Source organism: Ovis aries, chromosome 12 (genome assembly GCF_016772045.2).
Source record: "Ovis aries strain OAR_USU_Benz2616 breed Rambouillet chromosome 12, ARS-UI_Ramb_v3.0, whole genome shotgun sequence".
Taxonomy (NCBI): domain Eukaryota; kingdom Metazoa; phylum Chordata; class Mammalia; order Artiodactyla; family Bovidae; genus Ovis; species Ovis aries.
This window is the reverse complement of record NC_056065.1, coordinates 46523550-46536410: the sequence shown is the minus strand read 5'-3', so window position 1 is coordinate 46536410 and position 12861 is coordinate 46523550. Positions and strand designations below refer to the sequence as shown.

The window sequence follows — 12861 nt, the reverse complement described above, 5'->3', positions numbered from 1 at the left end:
ATACAGTCCAGCCTGCCCTTGAATCTATATCTCCTGATTCCAAAATCAGCATTTTTCACCCTGAATCCCCTTTCCAAGCAGGAACATGGGGGTAGGTAAGCAAGGAGGCTCCATCTTCACCCCCATTTCCACCATCACCCCCAGCCTTCTGCCTCCCAACACTGTCACTGATGTGATCATTCAGGTCTTTGTGGAGGGACAGGGATAATCTGGGGCATGGGGGTGGGACAGGCACCAAGGAGGATCCCCAAGGTCTTCTGGGGTAAAGCCGATACAAAACCACAGGCTGAGCAGCAGCGGGTGTTCCCTAAGCGCTCAGCGTGTCAGTGCTCTGCTAACACTCCCATTTTACTGATGGGAAAACTGAGGCCCAGGGAGCAGCCCCAGAGCCAGACAGCCACTGATGCCCCTTCCTTGGCTGCCCTCACTCCACCTCCCCAGCCAGCCCCCCTGACTCACTTGAACCTCTCTGGAGTCAGGAAGTTGAGGAGGTGGAACAGTTCTTCCAGGTTGTTCTGAAGGGGGGTCCCTGTCAGCAGCAGCTTATAATCGATCTTGTAGCTGTTCAAGACCCTAAAGAACTTAGAGGGGAACAGGGGGCCCGTCAGGGGGCACAGGGTGGCCAGCCCACCCAGACGGCTCCAGGGGCCAGTGCTCAGCACCTCCTACCTTGGACTGGTTGTTCTTGAGCCGGTGGGCCTCATCCACCACGAGGCAGGCCCACTCGATAGAGCCCAGGATGGCCTGGTCGATGGTGATGAGCTCATAGGAGGTGAGAAGGACATGGAATTTGATCTGCACTTCTTTCTGGAGGGAAAGGGAGTGTTTGGGAGGAGAGTTGGGAGGGCCAGTGGATCAAGGTCTCCAGAGACAAAGGAGCCAAAAGGAGTATGGACAGGACCCCCAGAGAGCTTAGGGAGCCTAGAGACCGAGAGGAAGTCACAGGCCACCAAGTCAAGGGGGTCAGCTGAGGCCCAGAGCACTGTCCCCAAGAGAGGGGGGCAGAGATCAGAGGGGCAGAAGGGAGCCTGTAGGCAGTTTGCACTCATCCCTGCCAAGCAGGAGACAGGGGTTTGATCCCTAAGTTGGGAAGATCCCCTGGAGAAGGAAATGGCAACCCACTCCAGTATTCTTGCCTGGGAAATCCCATGGACAGAGGAGCCTGGTGGGCTACAGTCTATGGGTTCGAAAAAGAGTTGGACATGACTTAGCAACAACTGCAACAATTGTTATTTTGAGCTAGACCTTGATCGAGTTAACCTCCCCAAGCCTCTGTCTCCTCACCTGTAAAAAGGGAGCAATACTGTGTTTGGGAAGAATACCACAAGAATTAAAAGAGCTAAGTATGTGCCTCAAAAAGTTACACGTTCTATCTTCCTTTTCCTGCGTTGTCAGGTGGGTTCTTTACCACTAGTGCCACCTTGGGAAGCCCATGGAGAACAGTATGGAGGTTCCTTTAAAAACTAAATCAGAGCTACCATATGATTCAGCAATCCCACTCCTGGCGATGTATTAGGAGAAAATCAAAATTCGAACAGGTACATGTACCCCAGTGTTCACTGTAGCACTATTTACAATAGCCAAGACATGGAATAAACCTACGTTTCCATCAGCAGAGGAATGGATAAAGATGATGTCGTCCATATATACAATGGAATATTATTACTCAGCCATAAAAAAAAGAACAAAATAATGCCATTTTCAGCAACATGGATGGACCTAGAGATTGTCATATTGAGAGAAGTAAGGCAAAGATAACTTATATGTGGAATTTTTTTAATTGCATAAACTTTTTTTTACAAAAGAGAAACAGAGTCACAGAAGTAAAAAACAAACCCGTTTCCGGGGGGAAACAGGGGAGGGATAAATTGAGAGATTGGATTTGACATAGACACACACTACATATTAGATAGATCATAAATAAGAACATACTATATAGCACAGGGAACTCTACTCAATACTTTGTAATGATCTATATGAAAAAAGGATCTAAAAAAGAGGGGATATATGTGTATGTATAGCTGATTCACATAACTATATGCCTGAAACTAACATAACATTGTAAATCAACCATACTCCAATAAAAGTTTGAAAAACAGAAACAAACAAAATTACACATAGAATTACTGTACCATCCTGCAATTCTACTTCTGGGTATAGACCCAGAAGAAGCGAAAGCAGGAACTTGAATGAATATTTTTGCACATCCATGTTCCTAGCATTATTCACAAGCACCTAAAGGTGGAAACACCCAGTGTCCCTGGGCTGAGTGGTCCATTCATACACATACAGTGGAATGTTATCCAGTCTTGAAAAGAAACCCTGACACACGCCACAATGTGCTGAGTGAAATGAGCCAGACACAAAGGACAGATGCGGCAGGATTCCACTTACACGAGGCACCAAGAATAATCAAAGCCAGAGACCAAAAGGACGAGGCTGCCAGGGGCTGGGGGCAGTCAGTGCCTAACAGGGACAGGGTTTCAGTTTTGCAAGATGAAATAGTGCTCAGGAGATGATGGAGTGATGGCTGCAGAGAAGTGTGAATGTAGTTGGTGTCCCTGAACTGTACTTGGAAAAATGGTGAAGGTGATAAATTTTATGTTATGTGTATTTTACCACAATTTTGTTAAAAGACAGTAAGTTAAACAACTGAATCAGCAGAGCATCCAGCCCATCGCATGAGCCCAGTGTGAGCTCAGAGAGAAGTTGTTTCTGGAACCACTGAGCTTATCACCCTCATTAAACAAATGGGTATCGAGAATCCCCTGCCAGTCCAGTGATTAAGGGCCTCCCTAGTGGCTCAGACAGTAAAGAATCTGCCCGTGATGCAGGAGACCCAGGTTTGACCCCTGGGTCAGAAAGATTCCTTGGAAAAGGGAATAGCTACCCATTCCAATATTCTTGCCTGGAGGATCCCATGGAGAGAGAAGCCTGGCAGGCTATAGTCCATGAGGTCACAAAAGATTGGACACGACTGAGCAACTAATACTTTCCCTTTCACTTTCCAGTGGTTAGGACTCTGCTTTCACTGCTGTGGCCGGGTCAGGGAACTAAGATCCTGCAAGCCTCGCAGCGCAGCCAAATAAAAGTTACTGGGCATCTCCCAGGGCCACAGTTGTTCCTAGAGGATGGAGAAAGCCGAGGTGAGAACCCTTGGGGAGGTTGGGGATGGTCCGCCAGCCCCCAGCACTGCAGCTAGAGTGAGTGCCATGGCTGCCCAAGGGCCCCCATGTGCCAGGAGCAAGAAGCACTGAGTGCTCCGTGTCCTCGCTTCTCAGAGTGCAGCCTGAGGACCAGAAGTGTGCACACCATCTGGGACTTCGTCAGAAATGCGGAATCTTGGGACTTCCCTGGTGGTCCAGTGGTTAAGATCCTGAGCTTCCATGGCAGGGGGCATAGGTTCCATCCCTGGTTGGGGAACTAAGATCCCACATGCAACGCAGCATGACCAAAAACAAATTTAAAAAAAGAGAGAGAACTTCCCTGGTGGCTCAGTGGTAAAGAATCCTCCTACCAATGCAGGAAACACGGGTTTGATCCCTGATCTGGGAAGATCCCACAGAGCAGCTGACCCTGTGCACCACAGCTACTGAGTCCGAGCACCCTAGAGTTCTGCAACAGGAGAAGCCACCGCAACGAGAAGCCCACGCATCACAACTAGAGAGCAGCCCCTGCTTGCCACAGCTAGAGAAAAGCTGGCACAGCAACAAAGATCCAGTGCCACCAAAAATAAATAATAAATACACTAAAATCAAATTTAAAAAAGAAGAGCAGACACAGACACACACAGGGGAGACAGCCACATGACAACAGAGGCAGACACCGAAGAGATGGAGCTGCAAAGCGAGGACAGCCAAAGAAGAGCCGCCAGGTGCTCGAGGAGACGCGGAAGGGTCCACCCTGCTGCCGAGGGAGCAGGGCCCTGCCCGTAGCTGGGTCTCAGACTCCTGGCCTCCAGAACAGTGACAGGGTGAGTGTTATTCTCAGCCCCACTCCCCCCTGTGCTACTGCAGCCCCAGGACACGGATACAAGGAAATCCTGCCTTAAAAGCAACTCTTTGCCAGCCGCTGCCTCTGCTGGAGCCCAAGAGGAGAGACCTCAGATAGACTGCAGAACCCCTGTGTACCCCCACCCCAGGGCAGACTGGGCTCCTGTGCAGAGTCCTTCCCAGGGGTAGGGATGCTCACCTTCATCCGGAACACCTTCTTCCCACTCCGAATGGCATTGTCCTCAAAGGAAAACTCGTTCTCCCTAATCACGGAGCGGCTCTCCTTGTCCCCCGTGTAGGTGACCACGTAGAAGTCAGGGGCCCACATCTCGAACTCACGTTCCCAGTTGATGATGGTGGACAGGGGCGCACTGACCAGGTAGGGCCCTTTGGAGTGCCCCTGGGGAGGGAGACAGATGCGCTGAGGCTGCCCAGCCACAGCCCACACCGGCCACCCCTCTCCGCCACCCTGCTCAACCCTCGAACCTCCTTGTACAGGGAATAGAGGAAGACGATGGTCTGCACAGTCTTGCCCAGACCCATCTCGTCGGCCAGGATGGTGTCAGTGCCCTGGGCCCAGGAGAAGCGCAGCCAGTTAAGGCCCTCCAGCTGGTACGGGTGCAGCGTGCCGCCCGTGGAGTCGATGTACCATGGCTGTTTGTCAAACTTGACCGTGGGCTGCAAAAAAAGCAGAGGTTCAGACGTACCCTGGATCCTGGGCCACCAAGGTCCACCAATAGGCCTTCACAGGCATGATTCTTTATGCCTGGAATACTCTTTCCACTCCTCTTGTCCCTGCTAACTTATTCATCCTTCAGGCCTCAGATGGAATGCCTCTGCCTCCAGGAAGTCTTCCCTAACTCCAGGCTTGGCTTAGGTGTTCCCACCATGCTCTCCCAGGGTGGCCCCATACATCTATCAGGGCAGTTTCCCAATTGTTGCATTCTCTGATTTTGAGCCCAGCTTGTGGTCACCATACTGGTCCTATTCGGACACAGCAGGCACTGAGTCAATACCCATTTGATGCTTGCCCAGTGTGCCTGATCCTGAACATCACCCTCTTTGTGTCTTTTAGTCCACAGATCAAGGCCATCATCCCCATGAAGTCCCCCTGATGTATCAGACCCACTGTGCCTTACCCTGCATCTCAGACCCAAGCCAAATCCCCATTTCTGTTTGGACCTTCCATGAGCCCCTGGAAGATGAGCACTTCGTGGAACAGTGGGGTAGGGCCTTGCCCCCCAAGGCCAGGTACTAGCAAACATCCCAGAGAGGTTTGCTAAAGGAATAAAAGCCAACCTTCCACTCCCCAGTAGGCTCAAAGCTCCCAGTTAAGTCCTGGGTCTCCTCCCCCTGAACTGATAAGAATGGTGTGTAATTAGCAAATCAGCTGCTGTACTCCTGAAGTGAGGGGAACTTTTTGATTTAAAGACTTGGAATTACAGAGACGTCTCTGGTGATCCAGTGGTTAAGACCACGATTCCATTGCAGGAAGCACAGGTTTGATTGCTAATTGGAGAACTTAAGATCCCACGTACCACACAGTACAGCCAAATAAATAAATAAATAAATATTTGGAATTCACTCATCTAAAAGAACACAAGTTCATAAACTCTTCTGAGAAGAGATTATCTCCTTGATGCACCAATACCCAACCCATTCTTCAAATTGCTCTGTCCCCTGGAAGCTGCCGCTCTACAGGACGATGGGGACCAGGACCCCAGGGAGTGAGCCTCCCCTGCAGGGAAGGCTGGGTCCCATCGTCCCTGTCCCACCAGGTACCTGGCAGGAGTGGGCTGAGCCGCAGCGCCCCCTCCTGCATGGGCACGGCTCCAGGAGCACAGACCCAGGGCAGAGTTCTCCAGAGACCATGCCCTCCTCCGACGCCCAGCCTGGTGGCAACCCCACCCTGTGACCCCTTCCCACTCACATCCACAATGGGTGTGTCCGGGGGCTTCTCCTGTTTGTCATCCTTCAGCTTCTTGCCCTTCTTGACCAGCCTCTTGGGCAGCCTGGCGTCCTCTCCCAGCATCAGCTCCCTGGGAAAGAGGGCGGGATGAGAGAGCAGAGCTCAGGCCATTGGGAAGGCGGAAGGTTCCACCCAGGGGCCCCAGCGTGGCGCACCTGTGGCCCCAGTAGGCCTGCTTCAGGCTGTCGTAGTAGGGGATGTCAATTTCGTCAATCTCCCAGGTGCACTGGTCGTAGGGCAGGTCTTTCCACTTGATTAGGTAATGTACGTCCCCCTTTTTATCGAAGCTGCAACACGGTAAACAGATGGAGGAGGGCGGGTCATCCAGGCACCATGGAGGGCACCTCACAGGATGCAAAGCCTCTCCCCCTCACGGGTCTCCTGGGAGCCCCGGCCAGGAGGGCGGCACCACGCAGGGACTCCCAAGGGCCACACAGCTAGTGGGAAGGAGGTAGGAGGGCACGGGGTGAGTGGCAAAGCAGAGGGATATCTGGGTCCCCCAGGCTAGCAGAGGAGCAAATCCAGTGTCCTCTCCATCCTCTGTGGCTGTGAGTGCCATTCTGTCATGAGGAGTCCTCCAGAATTCTCGACTGCTGAGTCAGATGGTTCTCCCCTGACCAAAGACGTTTGTTTTTTGCTTAAGAAGTCCCAAGCAGGAACTTCCCTGGTGGTCTAATGGTTGAGAATCCGCCTACCAGTGCAGGGGACGTGGGTTCCTTCCCTGATCTGAGAAGATTTCATATGCCATGGGGCAACTAAGCCTGTGTGCTGCAACTGCTGAGCCCATGCACCCTAGAGCTCATGCCCTGAAACAAAAGAATCCAGCACCATGAGAAGCCAGCACACCCAAACCAGACAGTAGCTCCCACCCACCGCAACTAGAGAAAGCCCAAGCACAGCAACAAAGACCCAGTGCACCCAAAATATTAAGCTTTTTCAAAAAACTCCCACGTTATAGGGAGTTCAGGATAGATGTGTACAAATCGCTATATTTAAAATAGATAGCCAACAAGGACCTACTGTACAGTACATGGAACTCTGCTCAGTGTTATGTGGCAGCCTGGATGGGAGGGGAGTTTGGGGAGAATGGATACATGTCTATGTACAGTTGAGTCTCTAAGATGTTCACCTGAAACTGTCACAACATTGTTAACTGGCTCTACCCCCAGTACAAAATAAAAAGTTTGAAAAGGAAAAAAGAACTCCCAAAGACTGGAGGGGTAACCATCCCAGTCCGGGGCCCATCCCCACAAAGTAGAGAAGGATATGATTCCTCCAGTGGGTTGTCCTCTCCCAAAGACCCCCGGGGACCCAGGGACCTGATGGCCCAGCCAGAGAGGGTGCGCCAGAGAAGCCTATCACACATTGCAGCTTGAATACAGCTCCTAAGGACCTCCCACCCAACACAAGCGCACTGAGCAACAGAGCCGGCAGCACTGCAGGGTGAGGGCGCCACGGCTCCCAAGATGGCAGTGGCTAGGCCTGGGGACCACACACAGAGGTACCAATCCCCAGTCACCACGGAACCAATGGATTTTTTTCTTTAACAAATGAGTGGTTGTTACTCAGACTCCATTCAGGTAATATATTTGGAGGAAATTCACCTGCCCCACTTTGGAGGCAGGGAGAAAAATTGGCATTTATGTTTTGAACATGCAATTTAACAAAGGTAAAAAATTGTAGATCAGTTCAGCGGTGGAGGGGCCTCAAGTCACTGTCAGTGAGGGCAGGGGATGGGAGGAGGAGGCATTTCATAATCAAGGGGGTGGCTTTTTCAAATTCTCCCACACTCCCCACCACTGCTTCTTGATGGCCCTGTTATCAGGCACTGGCATCCTCCTTGAGCCCCGACAGCAGCCTGTGGGGTTGGTACTCTCACATCCCGTTTCCCATCAGAAACACAGAGGCTCAGGGGACTTCCCTGGTTGTCCAGGTGCTAAGACTCCACACTCCCAAGACTTCTAGTTCCCCAACCAGGGGGGCCAGGTTTGATCCCTGGTTGGGGAACTAGGTCACACACGCTGCAAGTAAGATTGCACATGCCACAACTAAAGACCCAGCACACTCAAATCAATAAATAAAAAAGAAACACAGAGGCTCAGAGCCCAGAAAATTGGGAGCCAGGGTTGGGATCCGAGTGGAAGACTCAGGTTCCGAAGCTCTGCTCTACCCAGCTCCTGCTTTCAGGACACATGTGGTCTGTTGGACCCAAAGTTGCTCTGAGACAGAGCCTCCATGGACCCTACCCTGTGCCCACCTGTCAGCCACCACTGGTTCTCAGGCACCTGAGCTCAAGAATCAGCAAGAGCTCCCACTGCCCACCAAACCAAAGCCAAACTCTTGGAAGGCCTTCTGCCTTGGTCCTTTGGTCTGGTCTCTGCAGCCTCTGACCACTGTTACCTAGGGAATTTTGGATTGCTCCATGAAGGGCTATCGAGGGCACTGGAACTTGGAATAGTGGCCAAGAAAGCAAGTCCTGCCATCAGGGAAGAACTGGGTTCCAATCCCAGCACCCCTGCCTGTTGGCTGTGTGGGTTTGGGCAAGTGACTTAACCTTGATGGTGTCACAAACACAAAGGCAGAGGTAAAAGGCCTACCTCTTGGGTAGATGGCACTCAGTGGTGATAGCTATGTTATAAAGAGGAGCAAACGTGTACCCACACCCACAGCTCAGGCCCACTGTGGTCCCCCGGACCCTCCCGCAGGTATCAAACACTCACTTCAGCAGAGGCCTAGGAGCACAAGGGTCCCAGCCCCCCAAGCGTCCCATCTGCAAGTTTCACAGGCCATTCATCAAGTTGCCCTTTTATACATATGACTTAGGAACTGTTCTACCATGAGTGTAACGTGCATGTGAGTGAGTGAGTGAGTGAAGTCACTCAGTCGTGTCCAACTCTTTGCAACCCCATGGACTGTAGCCTACCAAGCTCCTCTGTCCATGGGATTTTCCAGGCAATAGCACTGGAGTGGATTGCCATTTCCTTCTCCAGGGGATCTTCCCGACCCAGGGATCGAACCCGGGTCTCCCGCATTGTAGACAGACGCTTTACCGTCTGAGCCACATATGCAAGTGTAAACATGGGTGCATACGTGTACCTATGTGCATGAAAACCCCTCCAGCTGGATGGTCAAATCACCCGCAGTGGGTGTCCTCAGCCTCCCCTCCTGCCCTCACCACACCCGTATGTGGTCCTGTGCCCATTTAACAGACTGAAGGGCCCGCGTGTACAGCACGGCTCATGTGCCGGGCACACACCTGTGGTTCAGGATGCGGTGGATCATCATCCACTCGGGCTTGATGCCGTAGCGGTAGAAGCGCTCCTCCATCTTGGCATAGAGAGGGTCCTTGTTCTTCCTCTTCTCGCTCTTGCCGTCCTCGTCGCCAGAGCCATAGTCAAAGGGTGGCGGCTCATCCATGTCGTTCTTTCTTTGGTAGTTGCGATACATCACTGTGTGGTAGAGCTCCAGCTGCTTGCGGAGGGGACAGAGGTTAAGGAAGGCAGATGGCCATGACCCCCAGTGTCCCCCAACCCAGCTCCTCCCCCATCCCCCCAGCCCCCAGCCTGAGTTCCAGGCAGGACAATCCTCACCTTCTTCCTCCCCCTCCCCAGCACCCAACAATGTCTCTCACTTAGGGAGCTGGCCAGAGCACCTCATGTCCTAAGCACAGCCGTACCTGCCCAGGTACCTCACCTGGAGCTCCTTCACCCAGGAGCAGTGCCAATAGGAGAGCCCAGCCCACTTGACGAAGAACTCTCTCTCCGGGATGCCCTCCAGGGGCTTGGGCGGGGGTACACCAGGGTCCACATCAGGCCCCGGCAGCCCCACCATGAAGGGGGCTGGGGGCTCTGTCCACCGCCAGTGCAGGATCCGCTGGACTTTGCCCTTCAGTGGGGGACACTGTGGACAGAGGAAGGTCCCCAAGTTCAGGGCTTAGCTTCAGGCCCCCACCCCAAGGCTCCCTCCAACAGGCTGCTCTGCTCCCCAAGTCAGACAGCACCACAGTGACTCCAAGACACCACCCTGTCCTCAGGAGCCTGCCCACGCCGTGCGGGCAGATGAGGCAATGTGTGTCTACACACACACACATGCACACACATACACGCACACACACAACAGAAGCCCAGATGCACATGGGGTGACCAAGGGCTGGCGCAGCCCACAGGGTGGGGTATCCAGCACTGGGGGTGGGCTGGGTACATCTCAGAGCATGGACACCTTCAAACACCTATAGCGACTGGAGGGGTGCTCTCCTCTCCCTGCTGAAACCAAGGTTCCAGCCCAAGAGACCTTGTGTGACCTTGGGCAAGTCACTTTATCTCCCTGAGCCTCAGTTTTCTCATCTAAAAATGAAAATAACAAAGGCCTGGTACTTGAAAACTCAGTAAGCATTAGAGAGACGCCCAGTAAACAGTGGCTGTTTATGGGCAGTGGCAGGTTTATGACCACCTCTCTTTTCATAGCTGTTTCCAGCGAGTCTAAAGGGACTTGAGAAGCGGCGCAGGCTTAGATGAGGCGATGGGCGGGACTCGAGGCGACTGGAGAGGGCTTGGAACTGAGCAGATGGACAATGGGGCGGGGCCAGACGCCTTGTGGGCGGGACCTGGGCGGGCGGGGGCGGGTCGAGGCCTTGGCAGGCTGGGATCTCAGAGCTCGTGGGAGGCCAGCGGAGGCGGAGCCTTGGTGGCCAGGGTCTGCTGGGGCGGGGCCTAGGTGGGTGGGGGCTGGAGGAGGCAGGAGCGGCCTGGGCGTAGGCCGTGGTGGGCGTAGCCTGGATTGGTGGAGGCGGGGCCTTGATGGGTGGGACCTTTGTGAGCGGGGCCTTGCCGCAGGAGGGACCTAGACTTGTCGGGGGCGGGGCGTTCGGCGCGGGCCGGCGTAACACTCACAGTACAGCGCGGGCAGAGCCATTCACCGTTTGGGATCTCGGGCAGCGGCGGGTTGAGGCAGTGCAGGTGGTAGGAAGAGGGGCAGGCGTCGCAGCAGAGCAGCTCGCCGCCGTCCTTGCACACGCGGCAGAACTCCATGTGGTCGTCCTCCTCCTCCTCGCAGCCGCCCTCGTCCTCGTCGTCGTCGTCGTCCTTCGGCTCCCACTGGATCCCTTCCTTCTCCTGGAGTTGGGGGAGGGAATCCAGGTGGAGGCACCCTGGGCCAGGACGCCCCTCCACCGTGGTGCAGCTCCCTCCCTCACACTCGCAACCGCCCCATGTTCTGCCCGGAGAAGACCATGCAGGGGTCTGGAAGACCAGGACTGACAACCCCCACCCCCTGCGTCTGCCAAGGGCTTACACAGTGGGGACAGCTCCACTTGCCCTCAGGAGCTTTCTCCAGCTCGGGGTCCAGACAGACGAGGTGGTAGGCCCTCGGGCAGGTGTCACACAGAATGATCTCCCCACCCTGCTGGCACACCTCACAGTAGTCCTGGTGGTCCGTCTCATAGCCATCGCCATCATCGACTGGGAAGGGGGCAGAGGCAGTCATGGAGGGCTGTGTCCCCACTCCCCATGCACAACCAATCTCCACCACAGGCTGTCCTGGCACATACTAGGCACTCAACAGATGGATGAATGGATGGCGATGGACAGACAGGGTGAACAGAATGATTGAAGAGTAAAGAGGGAAAATTCCTGGGGATCCAGTGGTTAGGACTCTGCACTTTCACTGACTAGGGCTCTCGTTCAGTCCCTAATCAGGGAACTAAGAACAAGCCATTGTGCAGGACTTCCCTGATAGCCTGCAGTGCAGGAGACCCAAGTTCGATTCCTGGGTCAGGAAGATCAGCTGGAGAAGGGATAAGGTACCCACTCCAGTATTCTTGGGCTTCCCTGGTGGCTCAGCTGGTAAAGAATTCACCCGCAATGCAGGAGACCTGGGTTCGATCCCTGGGTTGGGAAGATCCCACAGAGAAGGAAAAGGCTACCCACTCCAGTATTCTGGCCTGGAGAATTCCATGGACTGTATAGTCCATGGGGTCGCAGAGTTGGACACAACTAAGTGACTTTCACTATGACTATGTGCAGCCAGAAAGAAAAGAAAAAACGTAAACGGGTGAAGAGATGGATTGAAGACAAGTAAAAGGACAGGACGACGGGAGGGAGGAAGGAAGAATGGAAGCAGAAAGGTATGTGGATGGACAGAAAGATGAACGGCTGGATGGAAAAAGGGGAGGGAGGAAGGACCAAGATATGGAAAGGGGGGGGTGGGAAGGCTGGGGGTGGGGGGATAGATGAGTAGAGAGTGGATGACTGAATAAGTGGACGGTGTATGTGGTTGAGACAATTCCTTCTCTTGTGCCCCTCTGCCATGCAAATGCCCTGGGGTGACTCACATTATGGGTCCCTAATAGATGTGGACCCACTGAGACAGGACCCCCCTCTCCTAAACACATAGGTGAGGGTGGTTGAGGAAACACAGGGGACCTGCCTGGCCTGGCTGAGGCCTGAGGATGCCCTTCCCTACTCCCCAAAGGGGGCTCTGCACCCCACATCCATGTGATGCCCACAGGAACCCTACAAAGTCTTACTTCTCTTCTTCTTGCGCCTCCTCTTACTCTTCTTCCCCAGGGCAGCAGAGCACTCAGAGCGCATGGAGGAGCTGTGGATGCTGGCGCTGTCGAAGTCCGACTCCTCTCGCTCATCCTCCTCGCTCTGCAGGGGCAGGGGAGGGCCCTGTGAGCCCAGAGCTGGCCCAAGGGGCTCGTTTCAAGGCTTCTCAGGTCTGGGCAGAGGGTAGGGTGTGGCAGGGTACCATGGAAGCTCCAGATACAGGGTATTGTCTGCAGTTCATCTCATCTTGCCACCCAGCTAGAACATCCCCTAGCACTCTGGTCCAGGCTGATGGCCCGCCACCCTCCCCAGGCCCTGCTCTCCAGCCCTCATAACTCTCCCAGGCCCTGCCCTC

At 53.9% G+C, this 12861-nt stretch overlaps 1 protein-coding gene across 3 annotated transcripts in view; it reads right to left on the bottom strand.

The window, feature by feature from the left end:
- The window catches only part of CHD5 (chromodomain helicase DNA binding protein 5), a 67196-nt gene that overhangs the window by 29922 nt on the left and 24413 nt on the right, over positions 1 to 12861 (bottom strand). For all 3 annotated transcript variants that reach the window (XM_027975716.3, XM_027975715.3, XM_027975717.3), the window contains exons 7-17: positions 12485 to 12608; positions 11251 to 11417; positions 10851 to 11072; positions 9655 to 9861; positions 9218 to 9429; positions 6117 to 6248; positions 5923 to 6031; positions 4479 to 4670; positions 4192 to 4392; positions 670 to 807; positions 460 to 581 (exon numbers count right to left, since the gene is read on the bottom strand). In XM_027975716.3, the coding sequence (XP_027831517.1) occupies positions 460 to 581; positions 670 to 807; positions 4192 to 4392; positions 4479 to 4670; positions 5923 to 6031; positions 6117 to 6248; positions 9218 to 9429; positions 9655 to 9861; positions 10851 to 11072; positions 11251 to 11417; positions 12485 to 12608 (1826 nt within the window). The remainder of the gene's footprint in view (positions 1 to 459; positions 582 to 669; positions 808 to 4191; positions 4393 to 4478; positions 4671 to 5922; positions 6032 to 6116; positions 6249 to 9217; positions 9430 to 9654; positions 9862 to 10850; positions 11073 to 11250; positions 11418 to 12484; positions 12609 to 12861) is intronic.